Below are 14,890 nucleotides of genomic sequence, written 5' to 3'. Positions count from 1 at the left end.
GACTTAAATCCTGCTTTTCGCCCCTCCCCCTAGCCGATGTGGGACTATTTGTCCGTGACATTCTCCTCCACCCACTCACGTGACGCCCTCGTCACGGATCGGCTCCACCGAGGGTCCCACTGGACCATGGAGAGTCCACACACCTGGCAGGCAGTAGTCTGCTCTGATACCACTTGTCACCTCCACCCAAGCATTGAATCAAAGCATTCTAGTATTCAAGTGCTAATTATTCATTTCTCTCTATTCTTCTTCTTAAGAGTGCTTGGGGCTGCTAAGTCCAGTGTTGTGAGTGATTAGGCTGATTTAGTGCTAAGAGAGAGCGCTAAAGCCGCACGGGTGACTTGACGAAAGTTAGTCCGTGACACGTCGCTCCACGGAAACGTCACAGCCGCGGCTACATCAGCTAGAATTGACGCGTGGACACGGGACAGCCAAGTCTTCTGCCGTAAGCCATCCGTGCCAAGAATTTATGGTGGGCCCCACTTGTCTCTGGTACTTACTTATAAATAAAATAATATAAATATTAGAAAATGATTTTATTTTTTTATATTTATTTTTAAGTTCGACATTAAAATAATCATTTAACTGTTTTTTGAAAAATATTTAATTTTTAAGCTAAAATTTTAAAACGTTATTTTTTATTCCAAATAAAAAAAACGTTTTAAATAAAAAATAAAGAAATTTTACATATATACCACAAAATTCTCATGTTATTATGGGTGGCAGTTGAAGCTTATTTTAAAAAGAATTGTAAAGCTGTTAAATAATAATTCGATTTTCGAAAAATTGTGATGATTATTACAGTTTTTTTTTTTTTAATTCAAACAGAAACTAAATAATTGTCGTTGTACCTAGCCAGAAGTAGTGGGAAAACTCAAATTTCAGCGTGCTTTTCGAAAAAACTTTTAAAACACAATTTAACTGAATAGATAAAACTGTGATGTGATGTCGTACCTCCACCGCACTGCCGCCTCAAATAAACCCTACATATGTAATATTTAAACTTCAATTTTTACATACACGTGATCTTATCTATGCATGAAAATGATATTTCACTTTTTAAAATTAAAAATGATGATATTTTTTTATGAGATTCGAGATAATTGAGTGGATTTAAATCTAAAAAGCAATATTTTGGAGTTAGATATATAAATAGATAGGAATTGGGGGGAATGTATGTTAATGCACCAAAATTCAATTATTTAGTTGGAAATTCAAAATTCAAAAGCTTGGTTGAGATATTGATGTGTTATGTGATTATCGAATTTGGAATTAGATATACAGAAGGTTATACGAGCCTCTAACCATCCCTCATATCACTAATAATTTGAGTACCACCTCCTTAAGATCAACTGTGCTAGAGGAGATTCGAATCTCCGACCTGAAGGGTTGTGGAGACCAATCAATTGGTCGAGTATGCGTCACGGGTTGATTTAGATGTAATTATTTGTTGATTTTGACATCATAATTCAAATATAAATAGCATCAAGTTTTTTATTAAATTCTATGTATTGTTCTATAGTAGAATTCTTTCTATTTTTATAATTAAAAAAATATTGAAATTGAATCGGGTTGACTTTTTAAAATTTTGTTTTGACTTCATAATATAGAATAGATCTTAATAACAATAATTCAAAAGCAAATAAATTAAGAATAATTGTAATACTAATTGTTGGCGAATCTATTCATTTCAGTATCTCCACATTCGCTTGCTCTATCATTAGGTATAATTTCACTAATAAAATAGAATTCAACATTATTAATGTTATTAAGTAGCTCTCACACTGACCTAATCTCCTTCATCTTTTTCTCGGACGGTGGCGGTGACGGTGGCGGTGACGGTGGCGGTGGCGGCAACTGCGTGAGCATAGTGCTTAAATCTACCATGACCCATGATTGGGGTAGAATGGAATCCTCTTATTGTTTGAAAGCATAAGAGTGAACAATAATGCTATATTAGTCTGCATGTATATGATCCTAGCATTTGAAGACTGTCTGATAATTTTGTAGAGTAGATGAACATAAGTGCAAGTAGCATTCCGGAACATAATATTTTGTCAAAGAAAGAAACATTATGTAATTACCAAATTAGAGCCACTCCGGTTTTTACTCTAAATGAACATACATCCTTGTATTGCATGAACATCCCATTCGAAGGAACTTTGTTGTTTGTATGATTATGAATCAGCTTCTCTGACGGTTGTACAAATATATAATGATATTAATATGTTATTGATATACTAAAATTCTTTAAATAACATCAAATATTTTTTAAAAGCTTGATTGATATGTATATTGATTTCTTTTCTACTTTAATATTGTGGTTTATAAGTATGAGTATTCAGTGGTTTATTTAGTTCATTGTTATTTTAAACTAAATTTTTAAGTTAATTAAGAAATTACCGATAAGTGTTATAAGAGATAACACTTATAGAAGACGCAAACGTCCAATAATGAGATAATTTTAAATATATTGCTTTAATTTAATTTAATTAGCGGCTCTTTCATTTATTAAATTGTAGACGAATATAAAAAATTTAATTCTCACTGTCCGATCTTTTATTCCCTTAGTTAATTCCAAGTTGTGACAGTTTTTTTAAAATTTTGGGGTTTAGACAAAGCTAAAATTGTTTGGATCTTTGATAGAACAAATGAAACATCCGAGTAAGCAACAATATATCCCAAATACTCGATCTTTTAACTTGTAAAAACAAAGTTGCTCGTTTCAATATACAACATTTTTGCACGAAGATGTTTCAAAACAATGTGCAAAATTATAAGATGCTTTTAAAATGACTTACGATAGATAAGAAAGTCAATAAACAATATCAAACCCAATGGCATAGAAAATGCTTGAGAATATTATCCATACTTCTCGAAAAATAATGGGTGCTCTTGACAACCCGAATGGTATAACCAAGAATTCAAGGCGGCCTTTATGCGTTTTGTAGGTTGTCTTAACATCTCCTTCAACAATTTGTATTTCATGGTAGCTAGCTTGCAAATACAACTTTGCATAAACAATAACAATAATAATAATGAAAACATCCGAACATTCACCCATTAATGGAATGGGAATTTGTTAGCCACTGAGAGCTAATGTAAAGCTCAATGGTAGATACAAAATCACCATTTGTGATCTTTCTCTATAACCATGAGAATTAGAGAGGAGAAAAGACATGATTCCAGAATCCAGCATGTCGGGAACCAGTTTTTCGCTCAAATTTTCACTAAGACATATGTTCTAGAATCCTGCATGTCCTATTGAAACATTCTTTAGTTTGGAGTTGGGTAGCAATGTGATATGATGATTAACATAATGCTAATGAAAACAACTGTTTTTGTGGTTAGTACTGGAAAAAAATTTGAATTTTTATGCAATCCTGAAGGCTGTTGAATTTTGCTTACTGATAGGATATGAGATTCAGAACAATGGCTGCAAATGTACGTAAGTAGAAAGATGTGGCTTAACACCCTGTAAACAAAAATATTCAATGATCTAATCAAATGCAATGGAAAGATCTCAATGATTCGAAGATATGTTGCCTAAAAGTTCTAGCCATTGAATGTGAGGCACCATATCTGTCCCTTAGATTTGTATAACATAACAAACGCAAACCCTTGCATCATATATGGTAAATATGAAAACTTGTCAAAGCATAGCAAAGAATCATCAATGCCAACATCAAACCAAGTTTCAATTATCAAGGTTAGTATTAAAACTTTAGAAAAATGAATGCGAAAATGTTACCCCACCAGAGCAGCCTCAACTGATAATGAAATGTCGAATTAATTAATCTTACTCGTGCAAACAGAACTTGCACTCATGATTACGGTTGTGCTTTCTCCCCCCATCATGTAGCTATACACAAAAAATCAATAGCCATGAGAACCAAATCATGATCAGAAACCGGTCCTGCCTTCCTCTGGCAACAACTACTCTCTGACATGGACGAAAAGAAGATAGCTTCAAGGGAAGATAGGAGGAGACTCAAACAGAAAACTCTTTACAGCAGTAGCTTTTCGTCAATTTCAGTGAACTCACCTCCACCGTCCCTGTCAAGGAGCACGACGAGGAAGACAATGCGCTGCTGTTTCTATCAAATAGAGTTACGCTGGGTGGTAAATCTGATGTGTTTTGTAGTTTTAAGGAGTAGGCACTTTAAAAAGCAAACTTTAGGGCAAACTTTAGGTGTTAGATACGTAAATTATAAAGAATTATGTGGTAAGTATGTAAATCCCCAAATAAATAAGCTCTACCCTGATCGTTGATTGATGTAATGCTTCCTGAACATGCAAATTTCCATCAATGTAGCTTGACTTACACAAATTTACTCCAAATTTAGGAGTTAATACTCATCAAGTAAATCTAAATAAAAATTTTGTGATTCCTATAAAATAATCCACAAGTCATAATAAACATATGTATGCCATTGAGCAACAAAATACCTGCTGAATACACACACAAAGATGTGGAATGAGACAAAAATCTAAAAAAACTAGCAATAGGGTAATGAGAAATGTTAAAAAGAGTTATATAGTAGACCAAATGACAAATGTCAATAAGATATATAGTGTGAATATGTCAAATAGAGTGAACAACCATATCTTTCATAAGAAACCACCATTTTGACTTGCATATCTTTCATATCACATAAGAAATACCACCATTTTAACTTTTAAAGAGTGAACAACAACTTTTCATGCATGGGTATGTATGTAACCATTGAAGTTTTGGTGTTACATATATAAATATATAGCAATTGGTCCCACATTCCCTGACCTGATTATTGGAATCTCCGATGTCAGCTTTAAGTCCTCTGAGATCGGGGGTTTGAATTCCCCTCTGGTGAAGGTCGCTATATGGAGGGTGGTACTCGAATAGTTAGCACATTAGGAGTGGTTGGGGGCTCGTATAATAGCCTCTGGCCATTTCTTATATATATATAATATATATATATAGCAATTTAGTGGTGTGTATGTAAGTCTTTCTAAAATATAATAATTTTAAGCAAACCATACAATTTACCATTTCATTAAAAAATATTTTAGAATGTGAGATACCTCAAAATTTTTACAACGTGATATGAAATGAATCATTTAGATTGAAAAACGAAATCCGCAGCTACATTTTGCAAACAAATGGGCAAAGATTCATCTTTTTAACATATTCATCCAAGCAGTGACTCACGAGCATAATTATCAGCCAACTAGAGCCTGGAATCACAAAAAAAATTTAATCCTCTCATCAAAGCCAGTAATATAGTTGTTGTGAATGATCACATGCTTCCCTTGAGTTGCCTTGACTCATGTTTCATTTTTGAAGTAGAGACCTCCTGATGGGAAAGCAACCTGAGGGAGAAAATACATATCCACCTGCAAGGATTCATTAAAGGGGGTTGGACCTGGATGGGCTTATCTCAAAATATATGTTCTGCCTTTCTTCCCGGGTTGTGGCAAGCCAAGAGAATGATTCAAAGGCTTCACCTTTTAGTTGCAAAGATTAATAAAAATTAGCACTTTCCTCATCACTGATACGTCACAAGAAAACAAAGAAATGAAGAACATACCACAGCCATATCATCGGTGAAGTAAATGTCATGGTGCCCTTCTAGATAAGGGAAAGGATCGGAAAGCCAAACCATATCCACATCCTTATACATCACATTATAGCCTTGTTCTGAGATATCAAGGTGATGCCTCGGCCTCCGAGATGTGATTTGAAGAAAGCCTACTTAGCAGCACAAGAATGATAAGGAAAGGAAGGAGTTTTAAGATTCTATTTTGGTCTTCTTTCCGCCCAAAAAAGGCCGCAGCTTGAGCTAGGAAAGGTGTGAAGAGGCGAATCCGGGGGATAAAAACGCCGACGAGGAGGAGGCCGGAGCGGCCGAAGAGGTGTAGACATGGGAGAGAGAACTGGCGAGGGGGTTTCCAGATGGTAGACGGATTTACGGAAGTTATAGAAGCTAAAGTGCGCGGAAGAAGAGAGGGAGAGAGAGAGAGAAAGTGGGAGAAAGAGGAGGGTTACCTTCCTCAATGGTTTCTGGTAGGTGCGGACCAGAAGGCGGCGAAAGATGAGAGTTTTGAAGGTCTTTGTAAGCCGCGATACCATGGTTGCCTTCTTCCCCGCTAGATTTAACTGCGACTGTATCGTGAGCGTTCGGTGAAGAAGGCCATGGTTTTGAGCGAAGCCGGGAGAGGAGAGGGAGGGACCTGAGTTTCGATCAGGAGAGGGCGGGGAAGTGGAAACAGAGCAAAGGCGGTGCTGGCACAGGGCAGCTTGAATCTACAATACCCAAGTAAGGCCGGAATGGCTGAGGCCCAACAATTAGCAAAATATAAATTAGAAATGGACATATATGTCCCACAATTCATATGTACTACATATATTAAGTCTTAACACTAGTTTTTATATTTTTATTTCTAGCATTTTAGTGGCATAAATTTTTTTTATTTCACTTCAAAAAAATAAATAGTAATAGCAAAGATTTGAGTGATATAAATGTAAATATGAAAATTTAAGTATTAAATATTTAAATGCATATGACTTGTGTGATATTCATGTAAATATCCTAATATAAAAATACGAGACTTACGTACAAAAAAATTATTACTTGCAAAATTTTTTACATTCTGTTTTGTGAATCACTTCTAAGGAATAAAGTGTATGACAGAAGAGAGAGACACAGAGAGATGCACAATAATGAACAGTAACGAGTCTTATAAAAAGATTTTTTTCTCATAAAATGATTCTTTTATTTATAGAGGAGGAAATACAATATGTGAAGTCACGTGTTTTTCTCTACTTTAACGAGGGTGTTACATGATATTTTTTGTATTTTATATGCATGGGCTTATGATTTGGCTATCCTCTATCACAGTCAATTAAAATTATTGGGTTTTGGTTAAGTAAGATCTTCTCATCCAACTGTGCTGAATTGAGGTTGATGGTCGGCCTTTGATGATCTTCAGGTTCTTAGGACTGACTCGATCGACTTGGCTTCACTAATTGATTATTCTATTTTGACCATCGACGTTGATCTCCAGACGAGGAGCTCAAGTCGATAGAACAAGACTATGCTGCTGGGCACACCATCTTTTTATGTAAAAAATCTTCATTAAATTTTATGTAAAAAAATATTTTTTGTTTAATCTTAAAAATATTTTTTTTGAAAATTTTAATTCATTGAGCATGCCATCTTTTTTAAAATATTATTTAAATCATATATTTTTATATGATATATGATGTGTTAGCATCGTGTCGTACTGTATGTCTCATTTATTCGAATTGTTAGTGTGTCATAATTTCTGACAATTGTTTTCATTATTGATTGTCAAAATAATTAAAAATTGCAAAAGGTCAAAAATAGATGGAGCGATTAATTTTCTAAATAAAAAACACAAGTGACATATAAAACTAAAAATTTGCATAAATCAGTTGAGCCATTTAGTTCCAGTTTTTGAGTAGGATCAAGCCGATTCCGGGCTGAAATAGATCCAAATAACTCGATTTGAATCTAACTCAATTTGATTTTGATATGGAATGTGCTCAATTCAATTTCGAGTCGACTCTGCTTGAAATTAAACATGACGAGCCACGAGTCGATCTCGAGTGACATGAAATCTATTCCAGCAAATTTCAAGCCCAGTGATTTTGAGTCAATTATAGCTCAGCTTGAAAGAGCTCTACCTATAAATTAGAGGTGTGTGTTACCTCCTTTTTTGTGGGTTAACTCTCTTAAGAAAATTGCTATATGATGAACTAAAGAATATCAACATTTATGTACAATAATGTTTATAGATTTACTTATATAGCACTTAAGCATTCATGTTTACATGCATATCATTTATTTTTTTAGTATAACATAAAAATTAATACCATCATTATCTTTTTAAATGTGAAATAAACATTTTCATGAATAGGTTTATAACACAAAATTTGTAAATAAATAAATAATGTTTGATTTAATCAATAAAATTGAAATGTTGGACTTTTATTTGTATGCATAATTTTTTATTAATATAATATTAATAATATAAATTCAAACTGCAATGGACAATAGTTCTAAACATCAAATTAATTATATCTAATTAAAATTATTATAAAAAAAATTTATAATAATTCGGGACTAATCCACTGAACTATTCAGAATTTAGTTGCACATTTGTTGCTAACTAAACTAATTCCTCCTCCCATTTAACCAGGACTCTTCTCTACCGCCCTCACTTCACATTAATCTCTCTTATTCATTAAAATCCATTTTTAAACTCTCTGTGCTTCCTCTCCTCTTCCCAAGTTCCAATTTGAAGTTAATCTTCCTGATTCTTTAACATCCTTTGATAATTCTCCGTTCTTCGTTTCTTTGTGAAGTTGTAATTTTAAAATTAAACCTTTTTTGAGAAATGGGAGAGCAAATTGTTAGAGTCGGTCTCGAATCCATGGGCTACATTTTGAAGAATAAATTACAGATGAAGTGTTTGATCAACCCACTGGAAGAAGAGCGCCGCAAAATCCAAGCGTTCGGAGGAGAGCTTCCTCTATGCATGATTCTCCTCAATGATGGTGCAATCCTAAAATCCTTACTCCTTTAATTTTATCTGCAATCTCTATTAATTCTCTTTATGAAAATTTGTTTGCTTCTTTTTAATTAATTTGTTATTTTTGCTAGTGATTGATCAACTAAAACAAGAATGTGAAGAAAAAGTTGAGCATGAAGACATGGAATGGGAGCACAGTGTGGTCGAGATGGATTGGATAAGTTACGACCAAAATTGGAACACTAACTGTAATGAGCATAATAGCAATTTAATAAACGATTTTTACGAGGTATTTTTATGTAAAAACTAAAAATAATTTCTTTTTTTTTCTTTCATTTCTTTGTTATCTTGTGTATTTGCATTAAAAGTGAGTTTTCACAGATGGAGAATGACAATGATGCGTGTGTAGAATCTCAAAGCAGTAATGAAGATTTTTTGATCACGAATGAAGAAAATAATGTACAGACTTCGTGGCCTGATTCTTCTCTGACGAACTCCGCCCCAACAGACACTACAATGTCGAACGACGATGAAAATCGAATCCGACAGAAAAAGAGAAAAACACGTCGCCGTTGGTCGTCGGAGCTTCACCGACATTTTGTGGCTACATTGCAGGAACTTAGTGGTAAAAATTAATATTTTAATGAATTATGCAGGAAAAGAAAAAAAATTAAATTCTTACTTTTTTTTATTGAATTCAATTGGAATGTGACATAATTATAGCTTATTATATTTTTTCAGCTGCAACTCCAAAACAAATTAGAGAAAGAATGATGGTTCGTGGGCTAAAAAATAATGATGTGAAAATTCATTTACAGGTAAATCCAAAATTTTTCAATCGAATAGTATTTTTCCATTTTTACACCACAAAGAAAAATTTGTAAAAATATAATTTTTATAATGTCTAATTCTCCAAAGTTATCTTCTAATGTTTCAGAAATACAAGTTACATAACAGAAGAATGCAAAATTCTCGTCAGTTTATTTCACTACAGGGAACCCTTCAGCCAGCATAGTACTTATATTTTTACTTCATCTCAGAGAGTCTATCAGCTGACTTGCACTGGACTTTTACTTATCAAACATCTAATGTATATAGTTTATAGTCTTAGCCACCAAATCTATGTTAATTTTTTTTAAGAAATAAAATAATTCTGTTTATGCATAAATAAATAAATTGTTATATATTTAAAAATTGAAGTAAATTAGGTGAAAGATATGTAAATACATAAAGATCGAGTGGTATGTATGTAAATATTCCCTTAAAATATTTGAATAGTATTCACATTTTGAGTGAGGCGATAATAGTCCACGGGAGAAGATCTTATACTATCCTGCATTAATCCCAATGATTGAATCTTTTGAAAAAAATGTAATACGTGAAATTGTTAAAAATGAAAATACAGCATTTCATATTTAAATTCTTAATGCCAAAGAGAAATGAATGTAAATATTAGTCTTTGTAAGTGTTAGATTTGTAAATGCATAAGAACTGTGTGGCGTGCATTTAAATTTTCTGATTAATTTTAAGAAATATTATATTTAAATGCATAAGAACTGTGTAAAGTTGTCTCAAAAGAAACCAGAAAAGAGTTCTCTCTCCTCCCTTCCCTCTGTCTCTCTCTCCCTCTACTGCAAAACCTTTCAATTTCACCAACTTCCCATGGCTAGAGCAGCCGTCGTCTTCATCCTTATTACCCTCATCTTCTTTCTCCCCTTAACAGATGCAGCCCGTCGTCACTGCGCAGCAAAACCCAGCCCCGCTCAGGTGATTCGTAGAAATAAAAAATCTTTTTTTTCTCTTCTTCAACTGTTTCTAAAAAGATATGACTTTTATAAGGGTTTTGAGGGAGAGAAAGTGGATTTGAGCTGCGATGGTGATGGGGAAGAAGAATGTCTGATGAGGAGAACCCTTACGGCTCACATTGATTACATTTACACGCAGGGGAAGGTTCATGGCTGAGCTTGGGGGATTGGCTTATGGTTTCTAGGGTTTCAATCTCTGCGCTGCCTTTGATCATCCATGTTTATATCTCAATAATGATGATAATTGTGATCTGAATTAGATCATCTGTGCTTGTATTGCTGTATGGATTCCTTCCCTGCAGCTTGCGATTTACAGATTTTGATGATTTTAGTCATATTTGAGCTGCGAATTATATTTATTAATAAGGTTTTGATTTTCAGATATAATTTTTCTAAAAAAAACAGTTTTTTTATTATTAATTAAACATTATTTAGAATAATTAATGGGTTTTCATAATTCTTCTTCTTCGCTGCTCGCTTCTTATTCTCGTCGGAATCCTCTGTAAATTCCGCCTCCGGCCGCCGTGGTGACTCCGGCGACCTTCAAGCTAAAGTTGTTGTGTGCATTAATGGCGGTTAGGTGCGCATCTCACTGTTATTTTTACTTACAGAGTTTATTTTATTTAGAAATTACTCTTTTAGGTTACATCATCTACTGTTGGAAACATGCTTTTCAGCTTTGCTCATGGAGTTTATTTATTAATTCATAATAATATTGGTGGTGATCTTGATAGATTATTAAATATTAAAATTGTATTTAGTAATCTTGATTAAGCTTAACAACACATCGTATGACTTTTTTTTTATTAATGGGGATTTACATATATATCACTCAAAACTTTTAATATTACACATTGCACATCTTAACTTACATATTTACATATAAAGTGCCCAAAATATTGTTCTTTGCTCTAAAATAGCACTGGAAGATAAAAATGTTATATAATGTAAAAAATCTTCATTAAATTTTATCTAAAAATATATTTTTTTATTTTTAATCCTAAAAATATTTTTTTGAAAATTTTAATTCCTTAAATTATGACATATGTGCTCAACATGCGTGCTCCACGCATGTCATCTTTTTTTAAAACATTATTTAAATCAAAAATTTTTATATGATATATGATGTGTTAGAACTGTGCCACACTGTACGTCTCCTTTATTAGAATTGTTCGTGTGTCCTAGTTTTTGACAATTATTTTCATTATCGATTATCGAAATAATTAAAAATTACCAAAGTTCAAAAATATATGGAGCAATTACTTTTCTAAATAAAAAAACAAAAGTAACATATAAAACTAAAAATTTGCATAAATCAGTTCTTGAGTTACATCATCATACAAGATAAACAAAGAAACTGGATAAAGCTCTTTTTTGTTGCAAGAAAACGTAGTTGTGGTAATTCAAGCAGAAAACTTCTTTCTTTATTTTACTTCCTCCTTGGGGACAGGTCTAAAAATTTCAGTTTTCTTACAAATTCTCAAATCTCTTTTTTTAATCTTCAATTCTCATGTGCATGTGATTCATTCTGCATACATCATGCATATTTATAATATGCATCTTCGGTTGCTTCTTCGCAATTTCTATTCCTTGATATCCTTCAATAGGCTTCCTTTGGCAATATCCAGATTTGATGTTTCTAAAACCTCCTTCACCACTTTCTCTAATAAATGACTGCTCGGATTCTGTTCAGAAGTTAGCCTCTTTGGTGAGCCGCTTTGTCTATACAACATGGACAAATTCATTCACTTAGGCACGGAGATGATCTCTTGGAATGAGCTCAAGTTGAACCCCAACTTGGTCCTATGCAGATCCTAAGTCGACCAGCTAGCTAGGTTCCAGATTGACTTGACAAGCGAATGAATCTGGTCCTATGGGGATCCTAAGCCATCTCTAGACCATACGGACCAACCCAATGACTTTTTCGAGCCCAATGACTAACTACTAGCCAATTTGAGAATACATTTGGGTTTATATATCACCTCTATTCCCTAGTTCATTCTTTATTGTAAGCATAGCTTATAAATATTCCTTAATAAATTTTCATTTTCTTAAAATATTATTTTATTTTTTATTTATTCTTTTACTTAAAAATGATAATTCATAAATAATGAATTTAAATTGTAAAATGAGAGTTACTGATATATGATTTCACATACGGAATTCTAATTTTTTTAAAAAAAAATATAAGATTCATCTATTAAAATTCACCGTTTTAACGGTTTAATTTTTTATTTTCTTATTGATTAATAACTAATACTAATTTTTAAAAGAAAAAATAAGAAGCATAAGCAATATTAACCACTATATTTCTTTCTCAAATGATTTAAGAAAAAAAGGAAGAAAAAAATTATAAATATTTGAATTGGCAATTATAATAATAAAGCACAATTACTTACAGACCACTGAAATATACGTATTTACAAATTAACCACTCAAGGGATTATTTTATTTGAATTATATAACTAATGTGTTTACAAATGCTAATAATTAACACAACTAATTACAATGTAAACAACTTAAATGATGCATCAGTTAAATATCTGAAAAGCACTTGTTGTCCTCCTTTAAAAACGACTGAATAAACGAATCCATAGAATCTGAAATGAACGGTTCAGAATTAAATGAATCCGTAGAGCTTGAAATCAACGGTTTAGAAATTAAACCTCTGTTGAATTGTCGGGAAGCTAACAGAACATGCAAATCACCATTCTTTCCACTCTTCGCCGGGGATAAGACGATCGAGCTCCTGCGTCTTCTCACTGGTCCGCTTTCGCCGCTGTCTCGCCACCACACTTTGCGCAGACATACAACAACTCCCTCCGCCGCCAACATTTAACTAACGTGCGGTTATAACTGAAGCGCTAAAACAGTTGCAGCTGATAACTAAAAGTTCGGCGGTAAAATAGTGTATGGTTATGTATGTTCTAACGGTTTGTGTATTTATGTATATTTATTTATTTATTTGACAATATGTTGAGAAAAATTTATACTCTTATTAAAATTATTAATTAAAAAAATATAATAAAAGCATATTAAATTATATTTAAGTGATGTATGAATTTCAATAATAAGATTTAAATCTCGCTCCAAACAAACCTGTCGAAAACGAACATATTTTTTTTGTTTGAAATATAAATAAGCCGAACACGAACATTAGTACTTTATTAACGAGATAAGCCTGATCTCGCTCGTGTTTGGCTCGCTTACACCCCTAATTGCAAGGATTAGTTTTGATGAAAAAAATGAAAAAAAAAAAATCTTATTTATTCAAATTTCTGTTGGGATACTAATTAACTAATTAATTATGACTTTAATATTAAATTGGGAAGACCGGTTGATTGATTCTTCATGAGAAGATTCAGCTATCGGAAGAAAAAAAAAACAATTTTTATTACATTTCTAGAAGCTCTTGGTATCTTTATAAATATTTAATATTCCTTGGTAATTATATATCTACCCTAAATACATAAAATATATTGCTACCAAAAATTTTTATAATTAATGTTTTCTTGACTTTTTGAGCATGTAAAAGGTCATATAGAACATTTGCAATTTTGATATTTACAAATTAATTGGAATGATGTTTTCTTTTAATCTAGCGAACTGATGTATATTTACACGTGTCATGATCAAATTATTGAGAATTTGGTAAAAATGAAAAACGAGGATTGCGATTTTGCCATGAATTTTGATATTTGAGTGGGAATTTCAAAAATAGATGAAACAGGATGGTTGATTTGTAAATAATCAGTTTGGGGTGGTCTTTATGTAATTACCCCACTAAATTCCCATAAGCATATTTTATGTTATCAAGAGTAGACCTTCATTATAATTATAATTAAAAAAAAAACTAAATTCGATGAAAAATAAAGTCAAAATAATACATCTAAATAAATTATTTATAAAATTAAAAATTCATGGTCAATTAATACCATGTTGAGCTGACAGGTTGAATGGACATACGTGGACAGATCAATACGTATATTATTATTTAGGAGGAATTTACATAAATACCATATATTTCTTCTATATGTCATTTTATAAGTGAGATGCATAATTTCATCCATATAATTTATGACATCAAGATGTTATACATTTAAACATCAAACTTTGGGTGTTAGCAATGTAAATATGTAGGAATTGGGTGGAATTTATGTAAATTTTTATATTTTAATTTAATTTAAAGCTGTGAATACAACAAATTATTTTTATTAGGTCAATTTTTAGGAAAATTATTTATGTTATAAAAAATGATGTAATTTGGACCTCTTGATATGGAGGAAATATTGTCTGCAGTGCTCTAACACGCGAAAGATGATCCAGATGGACTACCGATCGATACATGGCAGTGTGTCTGTATCGAGACCATCATTCAGATGTGCGATCAGCTACACATAATGTCTTGCTCATGATACAAGAGTCCTTATCATTGTGTGAATGGAAGTCTTCCGGCAACCATAAGGAGCATATGGAAATTAATGCATGACATTTATCATATGTTACATTGAATATATATATATATATATATATGCAACTCCAAAACA

General features: G+C 32.4%; 2 protein-coding genes across 2 annotated transcripts; one reads left to right on the top strand and one right to left on the bottom strand.

Moving 5' to 3' along the window:
* Nucleotides 1–5,111: 5,111 nt before the first annotated feature.
* Nucleotides 5,112–6,357, bottom strand: LOC110023844. The gene is made up of 4 exons (XM_020723455.1): nt 6,296–6,357; nt 6,029–6,213; nt 5,571–5,731; nt 5,112–5,487 (listed from the first exon to the last, which is right to left on the bottom strand). Exons 1-4 carry the CDS (start codon nt 6,355–6,357, stop codon nt 5,416–5,418), a joined length of 480 nt encoding a protein of 159 aa, XP_020579114.1. The 3' UTR covers nt 5,112–5,415.
* A 1,889-nt stretch (nt 6,358–8,246) lies between these two features.
* LOC110023835 (myb family transcription factor EFM-like) lies at nt 8,247–9,642 on the top strand. Its single transcript, XM_020723445.1, has 5 exons — nt 8,247–8,563; nt 8,670–8,827; nt 8,920–9,163; nt 9,280–9,356; nt 9,476–9,642. The coding sequence occupies exons 1-5, from the start codon at nt 8,404–8,406 to the stop codon at nt 9,551–9,553; spliced, it is 717 nt and encodes a 238-aa protein (XP_020579104.1). The 5' UTR covers nt 8,247–8,403; the 3' UTR covers nt 9,554–9,642.
* Nucleotides 9,643–14,890: the final 5,248 nt, after the last annotated feature.

Source organism: Phalaenopsis equestris, unplaced genomic scaffold (assembly GCF_001263595.1).
Source record: "Phalaenopsis equestris unplaced genomic scaffold, ASM126359v1 Scaffold000233, whole genome shotgun sequence".
NCBI lineage: Eukaryota > Viridiplantae > Streptophyta > Magnoliopsida > Asparagales > Orchidaceae > Phalaenopsis > Phalaenopsis equestris.
The sequence above is the reverse complement of the archived record's forward strand: the minus strand, read 5'-3'. Positions and strand labels throughout refer to the sequence as shown.